Source organism: Bactrocera dorsalis, chromosome 5 (genome assembly GCF_023373825.1).
Source record: "Bactrocera dorsalis isolate Fly_Bdor chromosome 5, ASM2337382v1, whole genome shotgun sequence".
NCBI classification, from domain to species: Eukaryota; Metazoa; Arthropoda; class Insecta; order Diptera; family Tephritidae; genus Bactrocera; species Bactrocera dorsalis.
The window spans coordinates 32,767,767-32,794,171 of NC_064307.1; the positions used below are offsets into that span (position 1 = coordinate 32,767,767).

At 37.3% G+C, this 26,405-nt stretch overlaps 1 protein-coding gene across 2 annotated transcripts in view; it reads left to right on the top strand.

Annotated features, from left to right (window-relative positions):
* Positions 1–408: 408 nt before the first annotated feature.
* LOC105227159 (calcium uniporter protein, mitochondrial) overlaps positions 409–26,405 on the top strand; it is a 172,465-nt gene continuing 146,468 nt past the window's right edge. The window contains exon 1 of one of the 2 annotated variants that reach the window (XM_049458149.1): positions 409–1,179. In XM_049458149.1, the coding sequence (XP_049314106.1) occupies positions 1,069–1,179 (111 nt within the window). In that variant the 5' untranslated portion in view covers positions 409–1,068. The remainder of the gene's footprint in view (positions 1,180–26,405) is intronic. The other variant, XM_049458150.1, reaches the window with a different exon arrangement.

Sequence of the window (26,405 nt, forward strand, 5' to 3'; positions counted from 1 at the left end):
GCGCAATTATTTTACTTTTTAAAGTAAAAAATATTTTGGTTATTACTTGTAACGAGTCTCGAGTTATGTCTATGCAGAGAAATTCTTTTTATTGTGTCTAGAGTTGTGTCTATTTAGAGAATAGTGTTCAAGATTCTATTTCACATTATAAATATTATGTTTTGTGATTTCTAATTTTATCATATTCAAGCTTATGAGCTGAAGTTAAAGACTTCTTGAAATTTTCTCCAATAGTTCGTCGAAATTTTACGAAAAATACCAATTAATCACCTACTTCGCCGTATCTCTAGAAAATACCCCGCTATCTAATCATTTTGCCAGCTGCCACTAGCAAGCGCTCAACTGTGGCAACGCCATCCGCCAACTTAGTTGGAAGATAGTGAAAGCGGTGCATGATAAATGCTAAGCGAAAGAGAACTTTCAGTTGTCGGCCAACGTTCTTCGCGTGTTGGGGACATTTTATTTCGCAGTGTGGAGCATTGCTATCCGCCGCGGCACATTTGTAAAGCGAAAGAACAAACGAACGAGCGAGCAAGTTAGCCCGATACATAGCTAATGACAACGACCACAGTGAGTGAGCTCCCCGGTGTTTGGATTTGTTGTCTTACCTAGAGGCAAACACATTTACATACCTACCTACGGTGGAGTATAACTGAACGCGAGCGGGCTCGTGTATGTGTGTGCGTGTGTCTGTGCAAAGTGGAATATTATAAGAAGGAAAAAATAATAAAAGTGTATAATAATAAAGTATGTGAATAAAAGTGGAGCAAGAAAATTGTCCAGAGAAGTGCTTGATCCCAATTTTTATAAAAAATAAGCCAAATTTCTTCTTCACAATCAGAAGAGTGCGTGCGTTGAAAAAAAATATTGTAGAAAATTTAAAGTTCAGTTCGAAATTTATTGAAATTTATTTGCATCGGCTTTCGGCAAAGTGAAGTTATCGGTTGTGCTTTGTTATTGTTGCTTTCTTTGGAGGTGCTGTAGACGGCGCGGCAAAGCGTTACAATAGTGGGCGTACGTATTAGCGGGCGTGTCATTGCTGGTGTAGTTACAGGATTCGGGGTGAATATGGCGCCGGGCGTATGCGTAACAAGTTTCCGTATGCTACTGCGACGTACGGAGTTAAGCAGCCAGCTGAGCCGTGGACTGCGGCTGACGCCAACCGCGCCGTACTTGTTGGTAAGTGGTTAAAAAAAACAGTCTGGCACTCGAAATGCAGTGATTGTTCGGTGTTAAAGAAAGCTTAAATGTAAGATTTCCTTTGCCGCTCTCGTTTTCGCCACCCAACGCCCACACATAACACCGCCGCATTGGCGTCTGCCAGTTTCTACCCTCATATTTTTGGCATATTCCACTTCATCATCATCTTTCTCCTCGGCCGGCGTACAGGTTAACGACATTCAACGCTCGTTGATGCCCAATTAAACCAGCGAACAGAAAGCAGAAAGCAATTCTCAAAAGTATAGACATCAAAGGGTCATCCCACCGCTTTGTTGTTTTTCTGTAGCTGGTGTAGAGATGATTATCGTCGCTAATGGAAATCATGCGACTATATCGGAATTTATGTTAGCATTAATGCAGATATTTATGGAAATCTTGTGTGCGCGCGTGCAAAAATAGACACCGCGCCGAGCCGGTTAACTAAAAAACGATCGAATTTGATGCCAGTGCCTCAGCGTTGGTCAGCAGCTGAGCAGTGAGGCGGCGCCAGGGCAGTGTGGGGAGGTTAACAATGACAAAGGCGCTTCAGTGCTCCGGCAATTTGTATGTCTCAATATATATATGCATGTTTGTACGAGTATGTATGTAGGCCTGCGAAGCATTTGTACTCCGAAGATTTGGTTAGCGGAGCGCGGTGAGCGGCAAAGTCGAAAGAAGAGAGTATACTATATTTTGGAGCAAAATAGAGTAATGTATAAATGTGGAGAACAGACAAACGGCAGAATTGTAAATATATACATACATACACATATACATAACTGTGTATATATTATTTTAGTAAACTTTTTTTTAACACCGCATGTGTGTTTTTATGCTCTTCATTTCGTTTGTTTTGGTGTCAAAGGCATTATAAATATGCCACTTTTTAGCGGTGTCTTCGTATTGCCTCGACAAAATTTATAAAATTTTTTTCAGCGAAATTTTTCCTCTTCTACGCCAAATTAGCTCGATGACAGTTGTTGTTGTGGTATATGCGTCCCTTGACGCTATGTGTCATACTAAATCACCGGGCTTTTTTACGCTCTACCGTGTGCACTATATTTGCTGATAGTAATATTAGACTGTATTGTTGGTTTATTAATCGATCAACGGGGCCGTTGACATTTGAAAGCATTTATTTACCTTACTGAGTGCCCTCTCACCGGTGCACAGCCACAAGGAACCTCATTTTTTGCCTGCATTCATATGTTCGAATATGGTACTACAGTCTGTCAAGTAAGAGCGGAATGGTTTGTTAAGTTCAAAATTTTATCAACAACATTTTAACAGTAAGGATTTAAACTGTTTCGGAAAGCGAACCGAGAGATTGAAATTAACTTCAGATAGGAGAAAAGAATTGCTAACTATTCCATTTAGAAATATAAGAATTAAGAATATAATACCAAGCATTTCTCTACGATTAGTAAGTGTAGGAAGATTTATAAGATTCAAACAACCAGAGTATGGAGGAAGATCTAACTTAGAATCCCATCGGAAATGTCTTAAGATGAAAAATAAAAAATTGTTTATGAACAGATTCTAACTTATCAGAATGGATTTGGTAAGTAGGGTTTTATACCACCTACTTAAGTTGTAAAAAGTGTGTTATGGATATCCAGATTCTTTAGACCAACAATAAAACAACATATTATGATGAAAGACTTTTTCGTGTCTGAACTGTACGTTTTTGATTTAGACGGCCTTTGGTTCCCACAACTTATTGAAGAAAACTTTTTGAGAACATTATCTTGCATAGTGGAAATGTAGCATGGCCTCCAAGATCATGTGATTTAACACCGCTGAACTATGTTCTGTGGGATTAAGTGAAGTCGCTTGTCTACACAACTCAGCCCGAGAGGATTGATTGCTTTATTGCTGACATACGGTCCCAGTTGTAAAGCGGTAAAAGAATTGGACTCTTGGCTGTTATTCATTCCTGTCAGTCGCGGCAGTCACTTGTCTGAAATCATTTTTTAAACATAATGGCAAACCATGTAGTTTATAAAAAATTAAATTTAAATAATAATAATATAATTCTAAAATCATAAGTTTAAAAAAATACTCTTATACAATTATCCTCCAATTAAAGTGAAAACAGCTGAGATCTCCTAATTGAAAACTGTTTAACATTCCATTTTTAATGAAATGAAATTTGAATGAAATTCCTAGATAAAATCTATTTCCTCATTTCCGATAAAGGTGAGTGTAGTTGTGGATATTTAGGTACTGTTAGCAGACTTTCAAAAGCTTGAAAATATTGACTAACGCCTTTACTTTTAATAAGTTAAGATAGCGAGTGAGTGCGCGCCTTTATTTCTATTGAAAATACCGGCAAAAGAGCGCAACTAGATATTTTAATCCATTCCGTACACTCCTAGTAGAACTGATTAATTAAAGTTGTATGAATTCAGCTTAAAGCACGATTCTAAATGCACGATGCCGCGAAGCACGCGTCAAGCTAAAAATAGCTATGACCTTTTGAAAAACTTAATTACGGTTTAATGCTTTGTTTGATATTTAATCAGAAACTTTCTCAGCACCGAATTGTGTTGTATGTGCCTGGGCATGGTTCGATCTCCAGCGACCTTACATAGCTGCATTCATTTGCGCGCTAAAAGAGCCAAAGTAGAACTGGAAAAAGAGCAATGCAGAGTGAGAGAAATACAATTTAAGAGAAAGAGTTATACAATGCTCAGCGTGTTTGAAAGCTTGATCGAGTTAAACGAGTCGAACTAGTGCAAATGCTAAATATCCATATTTATATAGCCTACATGTTGTAAAGTCTTTAGTCAACAGTTAGATCCGCAACCCATACCTGCGCAGAAGCAAACAAGATAAATAATCATGCTTCTTTTGAGCACAATTAGGCAGTGTGGTATACTATAGTTCTATTGAATTGATTAATTTATGGTATCCAGAACGAAGTCGCGCAAGGGTAACTCTATAATCGCGAGACAAATTGAGCTGTTCGTTCGAAATTGATATTGGTATGACTCCAAGGGCCTCATACACTGGAAGGAGTTAGTGAAAGTCTAAACAGCTTCATGGTGTATGGCGTTCACTGCATGCCTAAAGTTATTGGCTCTTTAGTCTGGTCGGTAAATTGTGCTATGCTGCCGTTGTAATGAAGGAATAATCTTTTGTCGCTTCTAGGGAGCGTATCCGGTTTGTACGAAAGCATCCAACAGAAATTGCTTGAAGAGAAGTGCATTGTGTTTCTTAAATTAATCGATGATAGACAACAACTTTTCTTATTCTTTTCGGGGATACCGGCTGGCGATTTGAGGATTTTGTTGGCTCTTCGTACTTTAGCAATAATCGCGGTCGTATGCCGAGTAAAAGAGTGAAGACGTCGCGTGGTGGTTAACAGAATGTCATTGACTACAATGTTGAGATCAAATCTATGCTCTTACGTCCAGTTCATGGGTATGGCCGCTGTGAATCTATCGAGAAATAGTTTAAGTCTCCTTGCAGAAGAAGCGAGAAAGTTCGGATAGTCGTTTATATTACTTTTGAACACTTGTCATTTATTTCATTGCCCAAAGTCAATATCATACGATTATATGCATATAAAGTGAAGTACATTTCATCTGGACACCATCCTGTGCAATCCCCTGATTTTTCTTAACTTAGAACTTTGTCCTCAAAGGGCACATGTTCTAAGATTCACATGATTGCCGAGCGCTCTGATAGTTCGTAGTCTACATGTTCCACCTTGGATTGAGTATAGATTATTCAATGTCTTCTAATTACATTGTATGATTGACTGTGTTAAAAGATTTTGACAAGTTACTACAATTTCCTTCCCACAGGGAAGTTTTATCAAAGCATGTATGTAATGTAAAGATAGCTTGAACATATTCATTAATATTCAGTTTGTTATAAATTTATGTATCTATGAATGTCTATATTAACAGGAGTGGTGGTAAGCGTGTCAGAATCCCTTTATCAATAAAAATTTGGAGTTTTCGTATATATGAAAAACTGGCATATTATTTTTCTTATCACTAGTATGCAAGCAATTAGTTCTACTGTGGCAAAATGCAACGGATTTAGATGATAAATCTAATATGTTGATGACGCACTAGCAATGTCACCTTGTTTGCTTATGTGTCACCGACATTGGCAATTCATTGTTTGTCGTAGAATTAAGAAAAATGTCTAAATTATTTTCATGAATCATTAGAAACGAAAAAATACAAATTTTTGCATTAAATGCTTACCTGTTTATTTTGCTTATTTTCTATGTTTAATATGTATGGATATCATGTACATACATATGTATACATATTTTATTTTCGTTGTATAAGTATATTTTTTGCAAATTTTTTATTCTGTTTGCTAATTTAATCGTGAGGTATACATATACATACGTGTACGTAGTACATATGACAAAAAATTTATGAATTGCCGACAATAGCTGACTGTTACAACACTTAGCATCGATTTTGAGTTGGCAAGATTGGATGGATGGATCATTGTTCAGTTGCATATTTCTATAAATAATGACTGAGAAGTTACTAAGTTATTTTTTGTGATCTTTTCTACCTGCGTGAATTGCTTTTTGGCATAATTAGCTTCGGCCTAATGCCTATTTTCCTGAAATGTGATCTGAAAGTTTGATTCGCGGCAATGGTAAGTAATGTGATAAGGTCGAAAAACGGTACAATTATTTTTAAATTTTTACTTAAATTGTACAAGATGTCTTCGAAATTAAGCTATTTTTCGTATTTTTTTAATTTTGAAAAATTTTTAGTCATTTGTCTTCATTAATGTGATAGAACTTAAAATAGTCCCTACTCGATATTATCAACTTATGCCAACTCTTCCAATTATCGAAACATTTGTCAAGCTTAACTTTTGACATAGCCGTTTCTTTCTCAGTAAACCGCAGATCCTAGCTAATGTGTAGGTCCAAACAGTACATATCATTCTACCGCTTTTTTTCTGCACCGAATTTTTTTTGTAGGATGAACTTAAGGAGTTATATCCAGTTAGAATTTTCAAAAAATCGATATTTTTTAGTTTATTATCTTAATGCACATATATCTAGGATTACATACAGAAAATTTCATATCGTTTCGGTGGATATTTTCGAAGTTACACGCAAATTTGAAAGGGCATTACAGAGTGCTTGGAAGTGCATTCCAAACCTTAAACGCCTTTTTCTCAAGATGTTGTTTTCAAAGTCGCTGAACAACTCGAAAACGGTTTAGCCGATTAGTCTCAAATTTTAACACGAGCGTTCCTAGCTAACGAACGAGCGGCTGCTCAGTTGTCTCCGAGAACCTGGAGAGTCAGGACAAACATTTTCGCGCGACGTGTTTCTGTGAGTGGTGCAAGCCGAAAATGCAACGTTCTCTAGAGCAGAGGTACGCGATTAAATTCTGTGTGAAACTCGGTAAATCTGCTATAGAGACGTTTGATGTGGTTAAGCAGGCTTACCCAGATGTTGCTTTAGTAAGAAGTGGTGTGTTTCGGTGGCATTAGGTACACGCCGGCGTCTCCTCACCCAAAAAAATTGTCTTGTTTGACATCAAAGGCATCGTCCACCAAGAATTTGTTCCTACTGGATAAACCGTGTACGCGAAGTTTTACGTGGAAGTCCTCAAGCAACTCAAAGGAAGGGTCTGTTGGGTCCGACAAGACTTCGCAGCCGATTGGAAGTTGCACCACGACAACGCCCCGGCTCACACCGTCTTTCTTTCTAAACAGTTATTTGACAAGGCCGGCATCCCAACGCTTGCACAGCCCAGATGTGCCCCCCGGACTTTTTTGTTTCCTTTGAAAAGGCCGATGAAAGTGGATCCAAGCAGCAAGCACCTCGGCTCTTAAGGCTTTTCCGGAGAATGTCGTCCGTGACGTCTTCAATCCTTGGAAATCGAAGGAGTCTATTTTGAAAGATTTAAAAAAATTATAACGATTGGTTAAAAAATTTTTTTTAAATCCACTTAGTTCTCTTACTTTCCGGACAAACCTTGTAATTTTAAATTTTTTAATATTAGACTAGTAAGGAATAAGAGTCTTAATTTACTAAATTTAATACAACTCGTGAAGAGCAAGCAAATTGTGTAATTTCTAAAGAAGCAGGTATTTATTTACCCACAATGTTACATGCATTAATATAACATCTCTAATGTAGTAGTCCCTTTAGAACTACCTTTCGTGCATCAAAAAGTTTAATGAAGCAAAATCTGAAGGATGCTGCCTACAAATTTCCTCCCCTTTATTTCTTTTGGCAGATTTTCTGCTCAATTTACTCAAATAAATTCCATGACTGGAATGACTGAAAAGACTGAAAACTGAGTACACGTGCAAATGAGTGAATAAACGAAGCGAGTGGGCACGTGAATAGGTGCGTCGGTTGTCGGTTAATGCTTTTACGGTTTACCAAAAGAACCCTCACGCAGAAAAAAATCACTTTGGCAAGCGAGGCTTTCTCTGAATTGCACTTACTTTTGGTTGGGTTGACCCTTCAGTGCCACTGACTTATTGATTTTAGTTTAACTTAATGATATGCACACATGGAATGATATATGTATATGTGTGGTGAATATTACATGTATATTTATATTACTCTTGCTTAATCCGGCAAGTTGTGCGTTCGAGGGATTAAATGTTGTACTTGATTGAATAAATCATTTAACTCCCTAAAGGATTTGCAATTTATAAAAGTTCATCAGATGTAAACATGGCAATTACAGAAATGAAAGCAAATTTTTTGTGGATTTAATGTTGCACTGGCTTTTATTATTGTTATTATTATTATTATCTTTTTATACTCTCGCAACAAAGTTGCTAAAGAGAGTATTATAGTTTTGTTCACATAACGGTTGTTTGTAAGTCCTAAAACTAAAAAAGTCAGATATAGGGTTATGTATACCAAAGTGATCAGGGTGACGAGTAGATTTGAAATCCGGATGTCTGTCTGTCCGTCCGTCCGTCCGTCTGTCCGTCCGTCCGTGCAAGCTGTAACTTGAGTAAAAATTGAGATATCATGATGAAACTTGAGTAAAAATTGAGATATCATGATGAAACTTGGTACACGTATTTCTTGGCTCCATAAGAAGGTTAAGTTCGAAGATGGGCAAAATCGGCCCACTGCCACGCCCACAAAATGGCGGAAACCGAAATCCTATAAAGTGTCATAACTAAGCCATAAATAAAGATATTAAAGTGAAATTTGGCACAAAGGATCGCATTAGGGAGGAGCATATTTGGACGTAATTTTTTTGGAAAAGTGGGCGTGGCCCCGCCCCCTGCTAAGTTTTTTGTACATATCTCGGAAACTACTATAGCTATGTCAACCAAACTCTATAGAGTCGTTTCCTTCAGGCATTTCCATATACAGTTCGAAAATGGAAGAAATCGGAAAATAACCACGCCCACCTCCCATACAAAGGTTATGTTGAAAATCACTAAAAGTGCGTCAACCGACTAACAAAAAACGTCAGAAACGCAAAATTTTACGGAAGAAATAGCAGAAGGAAGCTGCATCCAGGCTTTTTTTAAAAATTGAAAATGGGCGTGGCGTCGCCCACTTATGGACCTAAAACCATATCTCAGGAACTGCTCGACCGATTTCAATGAAATTCAGTATATAATATTTTCTTAGCACCCATATGACATGTACGCAATATGGGTGAAATCGGTTCACAACCACGCCTTCTTCCAATATAACGCTATTTTGAATTCCATCTGATGCCTTCTCTGTATAATACAATATATACATTAGGAACCAAAATAAAAAAATATGTAAATGACAGATAATGAAATCTCGATTATCACTTTATCATGCGAGAGTATAAAATGTTCGGTGACATCCGAACTTAGCCCTTCCTTACTTGTTATTATTATTATTATTATTACGATATTATGATTATGAGATTTGTGGGAAGGAATTTATTTTTTAATTAATAGTACACACTCTCTTGACGTGTTTATTGATAGTTTGACTGCGAAATTATCTGGATGTATAACTCTACCTTCAAGAAGTATTCGGAGAGGTCATGTTCTAGAGATCTCTGAAAGACCTGCCACGAGTATTTAAGTAATTTTTAGACAATAATGCTGTGAATAATGCTGTAGATAATGTTCTAAGTGTTATTTGAATGGGTACTATGAATTTAACACGTAATTCCTCTGGTATTTCAAAGCTTTGTACCTTCTCTATGTGTTTTCTTTTATTATTGGATAGTTCACTAATTTCGATTTTTAGTGCAATTTGAACAATATTTTTCATCTTTAGGTCAATAGATTGATTCCAAGCTCATAAATTTTTTAAAACTTGCAGTTGAAAAACTAGTCCAAATCGGTTTTGAGATGAAAGTTCATCCACACAAAGAATTTGGCAGCGACCGGAACAAGTAAAGATGCGAAGATGCCAAGTTTAGAGAATGTCGTAGGAGTGTTAGCATATCCCTTTCAAGCTGCAGAAGCTTTTGGCGAGTCATCAAGTTTGTACGAGTATGAGGTCTCGTATTATTATGGTGCAAAGCTACACCTTTTGTATTGATCAATTCTGACCTACTCTGCTTGATTGCATCGCCGTTTGTTCAGCTGATCACAACGCACTTCAGAATTAATCGTTTTATGATGGGATAAAAGCTGAAAATAAACGAGCCCTTTGAAATCCCACCAAATAGACAACATAATCTTTTTTTGTGACTATCGCACTTCGAAGTGCCTTGAGCTGGATCATCTTTTTTAGATGATAATCTCTTGTGCTTTATATTTTTGTAATCAAGACATTTTTCGGCGCCTCAATCACGCATCAAAAAATGATCACTTCACTGACTTTGGATAAGAAAATGACATTCGTTTTTGCGACCAAGCAACTTTCATTCTATAAGAACATGAGGAACCCATATGTCAAAGTTTTAAATTAATCCTAGGCGTTTCATGTGCTTGAAAATGATCGCGTTAGATAAAATTAATTTTTCTGCAATCTCTCGAGTTGTTATTCGACTATTTGCGTCGATCAACGACTTTATTTTATACACATCAGTTTCAAGAGTGCTTCCAAGAAGTGCTGTATCCTCCAGATCGACATTACAGGAACGAAACTTTACATATCAATTTTGGCATTGACACATCTTCTTCATACACATCATATAATCTTTCCCTTTCTTGAACCAGATTTTTATCCTTTAACTAGTAAAACAGTAAAATATGCCGAAAATGGAGTTTTCGATCTTCCATTTTCGATAGAGCACCATAGAAAAACTATAACTAACTAAGAATTACATATGTCAAAAGATTCAAAAAGGGTTATTTTTTATCTCGTTTTTTACTACAAAACAAAAAGGAATGTAATAGTGTAAGAAGTAATATAGCAACGAAAATAGAAAACTCGTTAATGAAGAATTGTTTTCCAAATATTGCGACACAGGCCATTTTACAAAATTTATTGTAAAATTCGATAGAAAAATTATTTTTTCCCAAAAATGTGCCTTTCTGAAATCCCAATTAATATACTTATGCAGTGGATTAATATCACTGACGGAAGTTTTGACACATTCATGTAAACCCTTTGTATAAGAACTAGCCCAACATTTAAAAATTAATATTCAGCGTAACTGTTTCCGATTGAGCGAAAATACCCCACGCTTTTCATTTGACTCATGAAATCTTCACTAATTATCGAAAACTATTTGCTTGTCAATATTTATTGCAACAGTGAATTAATAGGTTAGCGACAGAAAAAAAGCCTTCGTCGCAAATGCGTAAGAAACTTGCATCTCATGACCCTGAAAATCATCAAGATGTCGTAAAAAATTTGGCAAGCAACTCAAGAATATATTATAGCAGCAGACTTTTATGACGCAAAAAATGCAATGCGAATGAATTTATGTTTACAAATCACAAGAAAGTGTTATTCCATTATTCTTTGCAAACAAGCTGACAGTTTGGCATGACAGGGTGTGTTTTGCTTTCTCGAGTAGATGTTATAAATGCAAAGCTGCCTCTATATAACGAAATTCTGAACTAGCTTCAAAATATAAACGCAATAAGGAATTGTTTTTACAAACCATGTTTCTTAGGTAGAAATCATATTCGAAGTAGCATGATCATGCGATACCTTCGTGACGACATGTCAAAAATACCTTTGGATCGTGGGCAAAGCCAACAGAAAACAGATAAGGCAGGGCAAAGTTCGGGTGTAAATGCACATTTTTTAAACTCACAATTAGGTATTGACAAAACTGGTATACTAGAAGATGTTGCTTAGGAATTCACCATGCATTATCTGAAGAAACCGAATAGTTTGTAATCAAATTTTGGTATCTTATTAACTTCTGTAGACTAAGTCACTCCTTACTATATTTTTCCGAGATGTGTACTAATATTAATAAACTTAACTCAAATATAAACTCTAAATGGAAGTATTAATCAAATTTTCACGTGGAGAGCACACCATTATCAGGAAAAAATTTCCCTAAATTTAAAGTATATAGAGCGGAGTTTTACTGATATTTTCCGTAAAAAATTAGCTGTGCGCACTGAGGTCCAAATGTTTGGGCTTAAAGATTTGAAAAGGAATGATATATACTATTTGCCCAAGATTTTATCGACATAACTTTACTGATGCTTGATTTGTATTCTTTGTCTATGGAATTTAAAATTTTTATATAAGCGAAGTAGGCGTCGTTGTTTTTCGATTTCTCACATTTTGACAGCATAACATAAGAAGGTCAAAATAATGTTGCGCACCAAATTTGCATAGTTGAAATTGGGGAAGTAATTCCTGAGACATAAGATTTTATCAAAAGGGCGGTACAATGCTCTTTGTGCAATTTTTATACCGAGGCCCTTGAAGCATTCCAATACAATAACGCACTTTAAATAAAAGGGTGATCAATTTCGACGTACCTTACTTTTAAAAAGAAAAACACAGAAACTTTAAATTCAATGGGGAGTGTTTAATATCATTCGAAGGAACATTCTTTGGCATTTATTTTTTAAGATTATCTCTTTCAAATGTTGGCCGTGACTACCTCTCAGATGGTCCAACCGTTGAATCGAATTTTCGATGACTCGTTCGCTCACAGGAAAAAATCTAACGGTGCGATATCACACGAACTTGTTGGCCAATCGGTCGGCGCAAAATGTGAAATTATCTGCTCACCAAAGTGTTCTATCCATTGTTTGTTGCGATGTGTGGAAAGTGCCACCGTCTTGTTGAAACTAAATTCCCCGGCCCGCAAACCACAACAAACAGCTGTTTTTATTTCTGATTAAATGACAATTTCTAAATCTCATCAGCTTGCTCTTCGTCCCAAATGTGCAAGTTTGCTTGTTTACATATCCATTGAGCCAGAAATAGGCCTAATCGCTGAATACAATTTTGTTCAAAAACTTCGAGTCTTCTTTTCCAGAGCTCATAGAGTAAAGCAATGACGCTTGGGAAGGTCGAGCCGCTTGCTAAAGTTGTATAATGTACGCTTTCAATTTAAGATCTCGACGTTTCATAAGTCAGTCCGAGTTGCGTCGAACGGCACCGAATCAACTCACAACGGTATTCTTGCACACTCTCAGCCACGACTTCTATACAAGGTGCTTTCCAAAGTAAACAGGACTATTTGAATCTATATGTCGACTGTTGCGTTAAAATTTACTATCTTTATCGATTGTCCAGTGAAAATTTCAAGGCATTTCATTGATTGGAAGTGAAGTTATTGCGTTTTAAGTGTCAGTATGTTTGTGTCATCGGTGCAAAAATAAGCTTCGAACAAAGAGCCAATATTAAATTTTGTTTTAAAATTGATAAAAATTATTACCGAAACGTTTCAATTGATGAAACAAGTTTATGACGATGATTGCCTATTCCGTAGCAGAGTGCACAAGTGATTTCAACGTTTTCAAAGTGGTCATGAGGACATAAATAACGATCAACATGTGAGCCAATCGAAATCCAAGATCACCGGAAATTCCATCGAAACTGTGCGTGAATTCATCAAATATCAGCCGAAATTATCACTGAAATTCATGGAAATGGAATTGAACATCTCCAAAACATCGATTTATCGCATTTTGACCGAACATTTGGGCTTACGAAAGGTGTGTGCACGGTTTGTTCCGCACAAATTGACTGACGACCAAAAATTGCTCTCATCGATCGACGCTTGTGACCGATTATTTGACCAAAAATCACATTTTAACCATTAACCACTCTCCCTGTGACTTTTTCCTTTTGGGAAAAATGCATTTGCCTATGAAAGGAAAGCGTTATGCAGACGTAGAGGCCATTCAAAAGGCTTGCACCGGTATACTGGCGACCGTACCGGCCAACAAGTTAAAACACTCGTTCGACTTGCTTTTGGACCGTGCAAAAAACTGTATTGAAGTAGACGGAGACTAGTATGAATAAATTAAATCAATTTTGCCGAAAAAACCATTTGTTTGGTTTTTTTTTTGAGTCCTGTTTATGTATTTTCTCCACTGCAGCCTGGACGTGGTATATTCGGTCGAATTTTACCCAATAATGAAAGCTGGGTCTCAAGATGGGTCGATTATGAGCGAAGCGATCTAAATACTTACCCTTCATCTATCCAAAAGCATCTATTGAAAAAAAAGGTGCTTTTGTGGATCACCCATTATATACTCATATGCCTATATACACATTTTGATATATTATAGAACCAAAAATTTGCCATAAAAAAATTATGAACGATTTCGAAAAAACAAATTCTACAATAAACACACATATTTTACTCATTTGCAAGTGTGTGTGTGTGTGTCTGTGTACTTGCTTCAATATTTGTTTCGACTGTGATTTGTAGGCTTTCTGTTTCCTACGCCATTCGCTTGACAAATTCGTGCAGCTGTTCTTTTTCTCATATTTATCTTTTTACCTAATATACCACGCTTATCAGTGTGACCATCCCCCCAACAGCCCTCCTATCTGCACATGCAAAAACAACAGCAATTTAATTATCATGAAACGTAATTGCATTTCCATTTGTGCGAATAAAAAAAATATTTAAATGTGGCATTGTGTGTGTGTGAGTACACGTCCTTTTCAGGTGCTTCGATCGTACTTTTCGTCCGTTTTGCGGTGGCGCTCGTGGCTGCCGTTCCGCAAACGAACACGAGGATAATTAGCATTGCGGCGCACATTCTTTCGCGGAATTAATTTGCAAGAAATTTTGTGACCCTCAACTATTTGCGTAAGCGTTTTGGGTGCGGAATCGCTGCCATGTGCAGAGTTGCTCCTTCTTTCTTTATTCATCTAAGTATACTAGCGACTTTAGTTGCGTTTGTTCAAATGAAAAGCTTTTGAAGAAAAGTTAGTGGGAAGGAAGTGTGCGCGAACAAACACAAACGGCTCTGGCTACACTCCACCTTAAGCGCAGCGATTTATATTTTGACAGAATCCATTTGCCTTTCTTTGCATAAACTTCCCTGGAACACACATACACTTTTACACATGCAATCGCTTTTCCAATTTGGCGCTGCATTTTGAGCGATTGTCCCGAAAGTGTCAACTGATTGCTTTTCGGTGTGAAATGAAATCACTTACGATCTGTCGCCGACAGTTCGCAGAAAGAAAATTTGCTTTTATTATTGCCGTTTTTCTTTTCCCCGGAACGGTATTATGAAAACGGCACAGCAGCGCTTTTGTATGTATGTATATGTGTATCTTTTATTTCGATTTATGCTTTCCTGTTTATTTCGGCAACCGAGCATTTCATTAATTCTGCTTGTAAATAAATTATCTGATGATGGGTATTTCGCAGCTTCTTCGAGTTTCAGGCAAATATTTACCTCAGCTTGCCTTTTATCTCTTTTTATCAAATATTTTGTGCTTTTTTCGCTCTATTTGTATATAACATCACGGTTTTTATTAAGAATTATGTTTTATGGTGTAAAACGTTCGTTATTTCGTTTGTCAAGTTTAAAGTAGATAGAACACAAATTTTTAATGCCACAACAACTAAATTGTCAAATATATTCGCAGTCAGAATGTGGGCATATAATTTGCCTGCTACAACATTCCATTACTTGAAATAATCTTCACTGATGAAAATTCCATCCTAGCCTAACGCAATGCATAGTTTTTTTTTGCATCATCAGAGTTGTCATCACAGCAACGGTATGTGCCACTAGCAGGTCACTAAAGGCCCCCTCTAAAGAACCGTTACTCACCCTGGAACCGCGTTTGTATTACTTCAGGGTGGCGTTCTATTTTCTCACTGAGATATTTAAATCTGCGCAAAATTGCTGCGTATTTCTGGATAATCCCCCAGTTTGTTTGCCCTCCAGCATGGCACCAATTAAATTGTCAACATTTATTGGGCCAAGCAGGTGTTCTACGGCGGTACGTTCCTGTTGCCATCGCACACATTCAAAGACTGTGTTTTCCGTTTTCTGTCGCGTCGTTATATAGGCATGACGGCTCTTCGTCTTTACCAATTTCATGAAGGTACTTTCTGAAATATCCGTTTCCGGATAGCAACTGTGTTGTGTAGAAGTTGACTTCTTCAAATTTGCGACTTGTGCATAAGTTTAAATCTCTTATAAGTGTGGCCGTCCATCTGCCGCGACATCATTCTCCCATCTTCGTTGGTATGACAGTATCGTGTCTTTTTTTATTCGGTCAATTGCGCTCTTATTATTTTCATCTGCTTTCTTTAGCTCCTACAGCTTTCCGCTTTCGCGCGCTAGAAGACCAATGGAAACATTTAAACTTACTATGACTAATATTGCATCACCTGAAACAGTTCTTAAGCTGCTGCAACTCTGAGGCCAATACCGAACGCCGATTTTTCCACATCTGCCAAGGCAGAAGGCTGCTAGTGTGAATATCGATCTTGATACTGTAAAATCTTAAAACGTATAATTTTTTCGATTTCGTTGTAACTTCTATGCCACGGTCTGGAAAGTCAAGTGTGTAATATACCAAAAAAACAAATTTTGCCCAATATGGCGGTTTAAATACAGGTGGAAAGACGGAAATCATTTTATGAGCTATATTGGGAGCTAAGAAAGCTACGGGCTGATTGAATTAATTTTGACATTGTTGACATTGTTGTAACTCACTGTTCGACATATTCGTCATAAAACTTGTTAGAATAACGAAAATTATATAGATATACTATTGTCTGTATCTCAGCATTTCAATGATATATTTCACACAATGACCGATATTTTTGGTGAAAAGTCAACTATAAGAAATGGGGTCAACATATCCGGTACCTAGGCGCTTGAACAGTTTTGGCTCGATTTGGATAATTTCCGGTCAGATTTTGGCCTACTTGAAAGGCACTATTCGCGCAAAGCTTTATCTCGTTATATTAGGTTGTCAAAAAAGTCTTGCGGTATTTTTATTGAATTTTCAATTTTTCATAAAATTGGTTATAATAATACGATTCAAATCAAATATGCGCCGTTTTGTTCGATGACGCGTTCGCAACGAGATGCCAACTTCATAATGCCCCTCTCATAGAAGCTCGCTTCCCTATTGGCAAAAAACTCGGAGAGCCAATTTTCACAGGACTCTCTTGTGGCCAACTTCAGACTACCAAGCGCGTTCGCCATATACAGAAACAGGTGGTAATCACTTGGTGCGAGATCCGGACTATACGGTGGATGCAAAAGAACCTCACATCCGAGCTCCCGGAGCTTCTGGCGCGTCACTAAAGATTTGTGTGGCCTGGCGTAGTCCTGATGGAAGACAATTCGGCCTCTGTTGATCAAAGATGGCCTCTTCTGCATGGGGAGCAGCTCATAGTGGATTATACCCTTCCAATCCCACCAAACACACAGAAGAACCTTCCTGGCCGTCAATCCAGGCTTGGCCACCGTCTGGGCCGCTTCACCGCTTTTCGACCACGACCGTTTGCGCCTTACGTTATCGTAAATGACCCACTTTTCATCGCCAGTCACCATTCGCTTCAAAAACGCCCACCTCTTGATCGATGCTACGGCTGCTACTATTCCGGTCTCTTTCGACCAATTCAGCGATTTTATCGCAATTTTCGACGCGGAGCGTGGCGCGTCTTCGACCACCTCTACGCCAGAACGAAAACGTTGAAACCATCGTTGGGCGGTGGAAATGGAAACTGTATCGGGTCCATGAACTGCACAAATTTCATTGGCGGCTTGAGATGCATTTTTGCCTTTATCTTAGTAGTTCTGTAAAATATGCTCCATGTTTGCGACGCTATGACTCACGAACGACTTAAAAGAAACGACAATCAATTAAACACGTGTTAGCGCGTAAAATGAGCTTTCCAAAAAGGTATAGCATGACGAATAAAACTAGAACTACGCGCTTTCAGCGCCAACTAGCGAAAATACCGCAAGACTTTTTTGACAAACCAAAAACCCAGAAACTGTAATTCTTAATTTTTCTAAATTTCGCGAAAAAACATCAAGATAAGGAAAAAATTTAAAAGATCATAAAAAAAAACTGACACATACGAACGCCAAACCCTTTGAGAGTTTTACTATACTGACCTAGTACCATCACCCTGACTTGGAATTTCTCACCCCCCAGACAATAATCCCAAAAATGTTCCACAGTGTAATGTGTTAGCTTTTGCGAGGCAGTTTTCTTCCTTCCATTGGGGGTATTTTTTACGTGGTTAGTCCCAAACCCATCGCACAACTCTGGGGAGTTTTAAACTCAGCCAATAAAAAGGAAGCTTCATCAAGGTAAAATGGAATTTGAGAGACGTTACCAAGGCCGGTATACCAATAGTATAATGGCGGAGTATATTTAAATAAGGGAAACTTCTACGTAAAATGAAAAGAAAAGCAAATTTGTTCATTTTTAAACATTTCAAGTCTAGGTGAGGTATTCTGGCTTCCAAACCGAAGTTAACAAATGTTTCCCTTTTTTTATAAAAATATTTCTTTTAACTTTATACACAGTTAAAGTTATGCCTCAAATGTACTGAACCTTCATATACAACAGCCTTTTTTTGTGTTGCCCATACGATCTGGTATGGAAGAACTTAGGGGAAAAAACAGACAAAATGCAAATACATAATTAATAATTTCAACAATTTTAAAAGAGCGCCTAAAATGGTCCCATACCCCGTTAAAATATAAATCAAGTCACTTGAAATAGGGTTATCTAACATTAACATTTATCATTTTCTCGGTAACTAACACTAGCAGAGATATGAAATACTGCTAATACTATCACACTTCAACCTGTCCAACTCAAGCTTATGATTTTCCCAATGTTGTTTTTATTGTTGTAGCCGTCTGTTGTCTTCGGTTGATGTCAAGTGGTACAAATATTTGCCAACACTTTGCGGTGGGAATTAGCAAGCAATATTTGCAGCTTTTATATAGATGTGTATATGTGCATTTGTATGTGTGTATATGGCTTGTGCCACCATAAAGTGTAAATGTGTGTGTTTGTATTATAAGTTTGCAGTTTTGTGCTTCAAAGCTGTTGGCAATGGTTTTGGCGCACGCGATCGCTGCCATTTCGTATACACACACATACAAACTTATTTACCACACTTTATTTACAAAACTCACTCTATGGATACATTTGCTTAAACTCTTAAATGTGTTTATTTAGGTTTCCATGTACATATATGTATGTGTGTGTATGTGAGGGGGAAGTGTGCACGAAGCGTTCTCTCGGCACTTTGTCAAAATTGCATTCGCTCATTTATGCTGCCTGACATCGCATTTAATGCCTCTATTGTCGCTTATCTGATTAATGCTGACACATACCCAAAATATTCAAAATTTAAATTTAGTATCGCCCGGGCCAGTGTTGATAGTTTGGCGTGCCTACCCACACTCTTACATACACACATCAATTGCTCATATGGAGGAGATGCAAACAATAACTGTTTATTGCAAATAGGTAATTTATATTATCACAAACAATGTATACAGTAAACGCTGTGATATGTGAACTAATATGTGGGGAAACACATTCTTGCATTTAGGAGCTACTGTTGAAGTCTAACAAGAACAAAAAATAATTGACTTCGAGTGTATCGAAACTATACATTATCCTTTACAAATATAAAAGGTTTCATATAAGAAAGTATAGTATAGAAATAGTTGTAATGTACATATGTGCATATGTAATAGCCTGATTTATTCTTATTGCGATTGCGAGGCAACCAAAGAACATATTCTCTAGTGTCTCTGCTCTGCGACAAAAGCGACCTAGATCCGTGGAGCAGTACCCTAATCAGTACAGATGGCACTGTAGCCTGCACTGACTTAAATGCAATCCCGCAAGCAGTTTTAATTTGTTTTTGTAGGGAACGATTAGTTTCGAGAATCGTTTTATATCGAATTCTGCCAGAAATAGCATCGGTTGTCGAAGCCTAGGCGCTTGTTGTGCTTATGCGCTCCAGTACCATTGTGCATTTTATTTCAATGGACAAGTTTCCCTGCAGTGCCGCAGCTATAAAAGTACTTCTCAAGGATGAAGCCTTCACATATGCTTTTCCAATAAGACTTTGAAACCCTTTATATTCGCCTTCTCTTGTAACCGCATAACAGGTTCATTCAGATTATCGATTGAGTGTTCGTTTGTCTTTTGCTTACAAAAAACATAATTGATATCAGCATATGGGGTTCAACTTAAGTTGTCTACACTGTACTGTACATTCATTTATTTTACTCATTCACTGTGTCCAATCCCTCAATTATTGATTAAGCAAACAGTGATACATTTTATCGTAATATTTTGAAATACTTTCTGGCTTAATTTAACGATACTTTTAAGTATTGACAGATGTCAAAAGCAGAACATGTTTGTCAATTTATGTCGGCAGGCAATTGCTTGCTATTAAGTTAGTCAGCGTGAGTAATTTTTATAATTGTTTGATTATATAATTAATTAATATTAAAGCAATATCTCAAATTGTTTTATCAGGAAATAAACGTCAATAATTCAAGTGTTAATGAAGTATGACAGATGAGTGACATATAGTAATTAAAATTAAGATTAACTATTGGCTGGTTGAATGCCACCCGATGAAACTAACTTGAGATCTTTGCTTATTTAAAACGGTTTCCACGGTTTTCTGATAAATTTAGAGGAGCACATTCTACTTGGTAAACCTCCCAACTATCAGCAAGATACTCAAAGCTTGAAAGATTCGAGATTAAATCTCACTTCGGAAGGAAATGGAGCTCGACTCACTCCAGATTGTTAAAATAGATGCAAATCAGTTCACATTTTGTTCAAAAATGGAGGCAGTGTAGCTCATATCCGAAAAATCACCATTTAAAAGTCTAGATGTGAATTTTGAAAAATATCTTAGTAGCAGTCTTAGTTAGTTACTCTTAAGGCAGAATTACATATATTTTACTCATGCTTATGGAAGCACTGAATTAATAGCCGGTTACATTTCAAGGCGGGTATGGCGCTTTGGTTAAAGTGAAATCTTTGTAAGCTTCCAATCTAAGGAACTCGCTGGCAAGGGTACTTATGTTTAATTATTCCAATACAAAATCAGGTGGTAATTTCCTTGTTGCGGTCTTTGTTAACTTAGACAGCCTTCAGTGCCTTCAGCGATTTTCTTCTTCGGTTTCGACTAATTTTAGAAGCGCCATTCGATTGTTGGACAATTTAGATACAATATTCGTAATACCAAGCAAATTATTCTGTTGTTTTGAAACGCTTCATACTAAAAACACAGTGGCGTAGCTACAACTTCGGGCGCCCGGGGCCAAGGATGTTCTGCCGCCCCCTTTTATCTACCTACCTGCAAGTTTCATGAGGTTTTTGAGGAAATTGATAGTAAATTTAAAAGACATCTTATTAAAAGCCATAGAAAAAACCCATTTTCGCCCTATATCTTGTACACTTTTGACACAATTTGCAGGAATTTTTGCCCGAATCGGAGTTTTTAAATACCATCGAAGATCGTTTTGCCGCCCCAAAGACGTTGCGCCCGGGGCGACGGCCCTCTTCGCCCCCTCCTAGCTACGCCACTGCCAAAACATTAACCGAAATGTGTTTAGTCGATTCATAAGAGACGTTGGGATTCCTGATCATCTTTTTGTTGTCAACACGTCGATTTTAAAGCACTTCTGCTTTTTCGATGATATCGTGAACGGTAGATAGGCGACTCGCAGGATCCATCCGTTGAGTCTAGTTTTCCATGATTCGTTCAAGCATTTCGACTGGTAACTGGCGATTGAAAAAGTCTAACGATGTGACATTACACCGTCTTGGTGGCCAATCGACCGTTCCAAGACGTGAAATTATCTGCTCACCGAAGTGTTCTCGATGATTTTTGGTATTTGTACACTCATTGAACCAGAAATTGCCCTCATCGCTGTACAAAATTTGACTCAAAAACATCGGATCTTCTTGGAACTTTCCAAGAGTCCATAGAACGAAGTGATGTCGCTGAAAGCTGACCAATTTTTAAACGTTGTTCAGGCGTAAGTCTTTACATGCTGAATTGCCAAACAATGTTTAACAAAAATAACATGCCGTAATGCTCGTTATTTGTATAAGGCCTTCGACGTTTCCTTTTGGGTGTTGAGGGTATAAAAATGCAAAGTTAAATTTAAAACCATCAGTTAGATATCTGTACTATTGGAGAACTCAAAGCTTAGATATGTAAATGCGATTTTTAAAATTTCCATAGAGCACGTGCATACCATCATCATGTTTCAATAAATTCAACCAAATATATGTCATTATTCATAGATAAGTAACATTTACATGTGTGAATTTATAGTAGGCTCGGCGCTGCAGTTTGCTCCTTTGCACCTCCATGTTTTAAGCTTTCATTTACGCAGCTATGTTGAGTTTGATATAACTCACTGAATAAGCTCCGATTAAGCCAAAAGTTCCCTGTCTTTGCAATAGACAACTGCACATAGATAATTATTATTTTATTTGATAATTTATTAGAATGCATGCCAATTTGGTTGGACATAATCCTCACAGTCAATATGTGTACCAAACTAAATTTTGAGCAAACAAGCCCTTTGGCGCATATCTGACTTTACCCTTGTCAGCCAATTCTCAACTTTTCTGTTATCTTGCTTCACATATGCCCCGCCTATTCATTTGCTCTATTTTTCGAAGCAATGGTTTTTCGTTAGAGGTTTAGCAAATTTTCCAGTACGTACAATATGTTCGGTGGCTGTCGTGATTTGTCTGCGCGCAATAAATAAAATAAAGGCTCTACAAACTCCATTATTGTCCCTGGGCGTAGGCAGTGACCCTAATCAAGGCGTTTGTGACATTCCACAGCAATTTGTACTTCGGCACTGTCAATTGATATATGAGAAAGAAATGTGAGATATAAATATATAAAGATCTTTGTACATATGTCTTATCTCATGTGAGTTCGTCTTAAAGCCGGATTTGTGTTGGTTACATTTTTAATTCCTTATTTCATTTATTCTCTGTTGCTCGCCGTTTCCCCAGCTGAGTTAACAGCTGTGTTAAAGCAAGTGGCTAAGTTACTGAGCACCACTTGACCTCCAGTGTGTGGGGTACTCACATCACTTGGTTGGTGATTTGAAGCTTATTTCAGCTGCTTTGCTGCTCATTTCCAGCATTTGTAAAATGCTTTTGATTGCTTTATTTCGTCGAAATAATAAATTCTGCTCTTTGTGTACGCTTTCATTGAATTCTCAATTCGCCAGCTTAGACAAATATTTTTCTATGTATTTGCTCGCCAAACGCTGATACGCTCGCCCGTGCTGAAATGTGTGAGGTCCTGTTTGGCATTCGCAATCCAGCTATAAATAAGTTGATTATTTGATGTCCAACGCAACGGCGATAAACAACGGTGCAAAGCGAACCATTGCCACCTCCGCGAGAACACGATTTGTGCAAATTCATTTTTATGCATTACGTGCCTTTCACCGCTTCCACTCTGCGAATGCTTCATGCTTCGTATCTCCTGCGTACACTCTGTCACCACTGTTCTGAACGCTTTTAAATTTGCAGTAAACTTTTGCATTGCTTTGGAAATTGATGACAATTTTGACAAGCTTTTTATTACCAATTTTTGTGCTCATACATTTGTGTAAATATAACTGTAACTTATACAGCTATTAAACTTAACACAACCTAATACTTTCCAAAGAATTTACCCTAATGGTTTTAATTACCCTACAAAAGTTTTCAAAACATAAAAAAATATTTCTTATTTGAACTTTTCCGCTTTGCTTAGCTGGTTGTCTGAAACTATGAGATCTGAGGTACTTTTGCCTCGATCTGGAAAAAGCGGGGAATTCTTCCAAATTGCGCATAAGACATTCAATCTTACCCTGAAGCTTGATCGCGAAGCGTTCAGTTAGAACTGCTACAAACAGCTGGACCGTGCTTAGAGCAAAGAGCTCCCCGGACATTGGATGGTAGTGTAGTAAAAGGAAAAAGTAATGTTATAGTGAAAGTATCGATATATTTTGCAACAAAGCTGGGAAAGTCTCATCTCAAATTTAGTTAAAATTTGGATGTCAATCCAAAATATGTCGAATAAACTTAATACTTAGTAAACTAGAGTATTGAAATTTAAAACTCGAAATGTCCCTGCCATGCAAAAAAATTCACGCTGTATGTCAATGACAAATCCCGATTTTTGATGATGTAATAACATTAGTAGAGGTATTTGCAAACTTGCACCATCAAAAAGCTGAATATTAACTATCGCAAAGGAAGATTTGTTCAATATTTCACATTTCAGAGGTCATGGCCATTAAAGGAATATAAATGAGAGTGTAGGTATGTAAATAAGAAAAAGTCCATCACATTTGGTAGCCATTTCATCCCGAAAAAACAACCGTTTCGTGTGGTGTGTGGGTCGGTGGAATCATAGGTCCATATATCTTCAAAAATACTGCCGATGAAAAGGTAACCGTCAATGCCGACGCTATAATAACTGACTATTTGATATCTGAAATTTGAGCTCGTGACCTTGGAGTTGGAGTCACTTTTTCGCGCCAATTGGAGTTTCCGACTCTAGCCAAGTTGAGGAGATATTTCGTCGCCCTCGTTCACTAACAGACCTTTTTGCTTCTCTTCTTTTCCCAACCGGGAGGAAGCAGAACCAATAGCCCAATGATATCAATGTCATCGGCGTACGACAACAGTTGCGTACTTTTGCAGAAGATTATATCTTATCTATTCGGATCTGCAGATCGAGTTATTTTCTGCAAGAGTATATTGAAGTAGTTGAATGAAAGGGAGTAGCCTAGTCTGAAACCTGGTTTGGTATCGAACGACTCGGAGAGGTCCTTCCCAATCCTAGCGAAACTTTTGGTAATGCGCGAGCTGCTTGAGCCATATGCAAAGAATCGCTTCTGGCCACTCCCAAACGGATGACACTCAGGGAACTTTCCTCACTTCAAGTGATCTTCTACACATAATTTCATGCTCCCTATATTACGGAGTGCAAATGAAGGAAATCTAACTATAACTACGTTTAGTTCTTGCTGATTCTTTCACGTTTCAGTATGCAAATAGAGCACCAATAAAAGTATCGGTAAAAAGCTTTGCCCAAATAGTACCCCTAAGGTTTATGAAAAAATATTGTCAAAATTGGACTACAACTGTTCAAGTTCCCATATACTGAGTATGTGGGCCCCAGTTCCATTTGAGAACTTATCGAAAATATGGGTCAATCTGTGAGGTATATGTATTAATGAAATTTAGAAAAATCTTTTTCTGATAATAGATCCTCCGTATGTCAAAAACGGGTTGAATCGAATTTATACTTATGGTAACCTCCATAGCCCTTACTTACTGGTTTTAAAATATTTCATACAGCAATGAATTCCTAGAATCACCGTTGTCGTTAGAAGCCTTGCTGAAAAATGTGCTTGCGAAGATCAAAGAGGAAATATATTCGATTCTTGCATAATGTGATCTATAATCAAAAACACGATGTTTACTCTAAACTGTGCGTTGGAGTTGAACTATCCTTGGCCTCTCATTTCATGACAAAGGATCCGGTATTTGTCACAATGTCTTGTTAGTAAATCTGATTCTTTATTGATACAATAGCGAGAAAAAGCAAGTGAATGCTAGAGTGTTTTAGAATAAGCAGAGTTTACTTTTGATATTAATGGATCCATATTTGCAATACTTTTCTTCTGCTCACTTTATTGCCTGCTTTCCTTTCTTTACACACTAAGCGATGCGTAAATAATTAATATGACCTAATGTCTATTTTGCCACTATTTTTCAACCAATTTTATATACATATGTATATATGTGTGTGTCGTGTCAAAAGTAGTGAAAACTGCAGAAATGCAGTGCGAAGAAAATGGAGGTAAAGTGAGAAGAAAGAATACAACTGGCGACGGGCAGTCTGCAATGCTCACGTGTATACTTATGTATGGTAGTGCTATGGTCGGAAGTGCTAAGGCATATGTATGTATAGGAAGTATGTGCCAATGTCTGTCTATGCAGGCGAGTATACGAAAAATGCAGTGGAGAATACTGACGCTGGCGCTCTGCTGCCGGTAGCAAGGACGGCACTGGCAAGACCTTACATGCACACATACTTACTGAGTTATGAATACAGTGCGTTCATTTTGGTATTGAACATACACGATTCTATCTAACTGAAAAGGAAACAGAAAATAAATGAGTCTATTATAAAAATAATTTCTGAAAATTTGTATTACTTATTTTTAAAAAATAATTAAAGTGTTATAATAACATGTTATGCTTTCTCCATTTAATTACTACAGTATATTATTTGCAGTTATTCGCTCGATTCGTCATGCGGCAATGTTTGGCGAACTGAAGATAGCTGTAATAAGTGAGATTGCAAAAAATTCAAAATTCATGCTATACACTGGATCCCTTTTATTGCGATAGTAATTTGCTGGTGTGTTGTAGCTTTGATTAATACACTTTCACTGGTCTTCAGATTTCAACTTAGACAAAAAAGTCATTGCGTATTCAAAAATTGTGGCCCAATCAGTGAACGCCTGTTTGTTTAATGTCAATGTTGGCATCATTAGCTGTTTGTCAGAGCCAAATGGTATAAGTCTCCTTCTGGCTGTAACGCTGTTGTTTATAAAAAAGTAGAAATATAAATGTGAACTGATATCCAGGTGCCAACTGCTGCAGGAGTCTGATTTGTTTTGTTAAAAACTTCTAATTCCATATATGTGCCTTTTCCAAGGTGGTGTGCAATTGCTATGTACTCCTAGGTGTTCCTCCTCTACTTTATGTTATATATACTCACTTTTTTGACAATAATTTTCCACCTGTTAAGCGATAATGT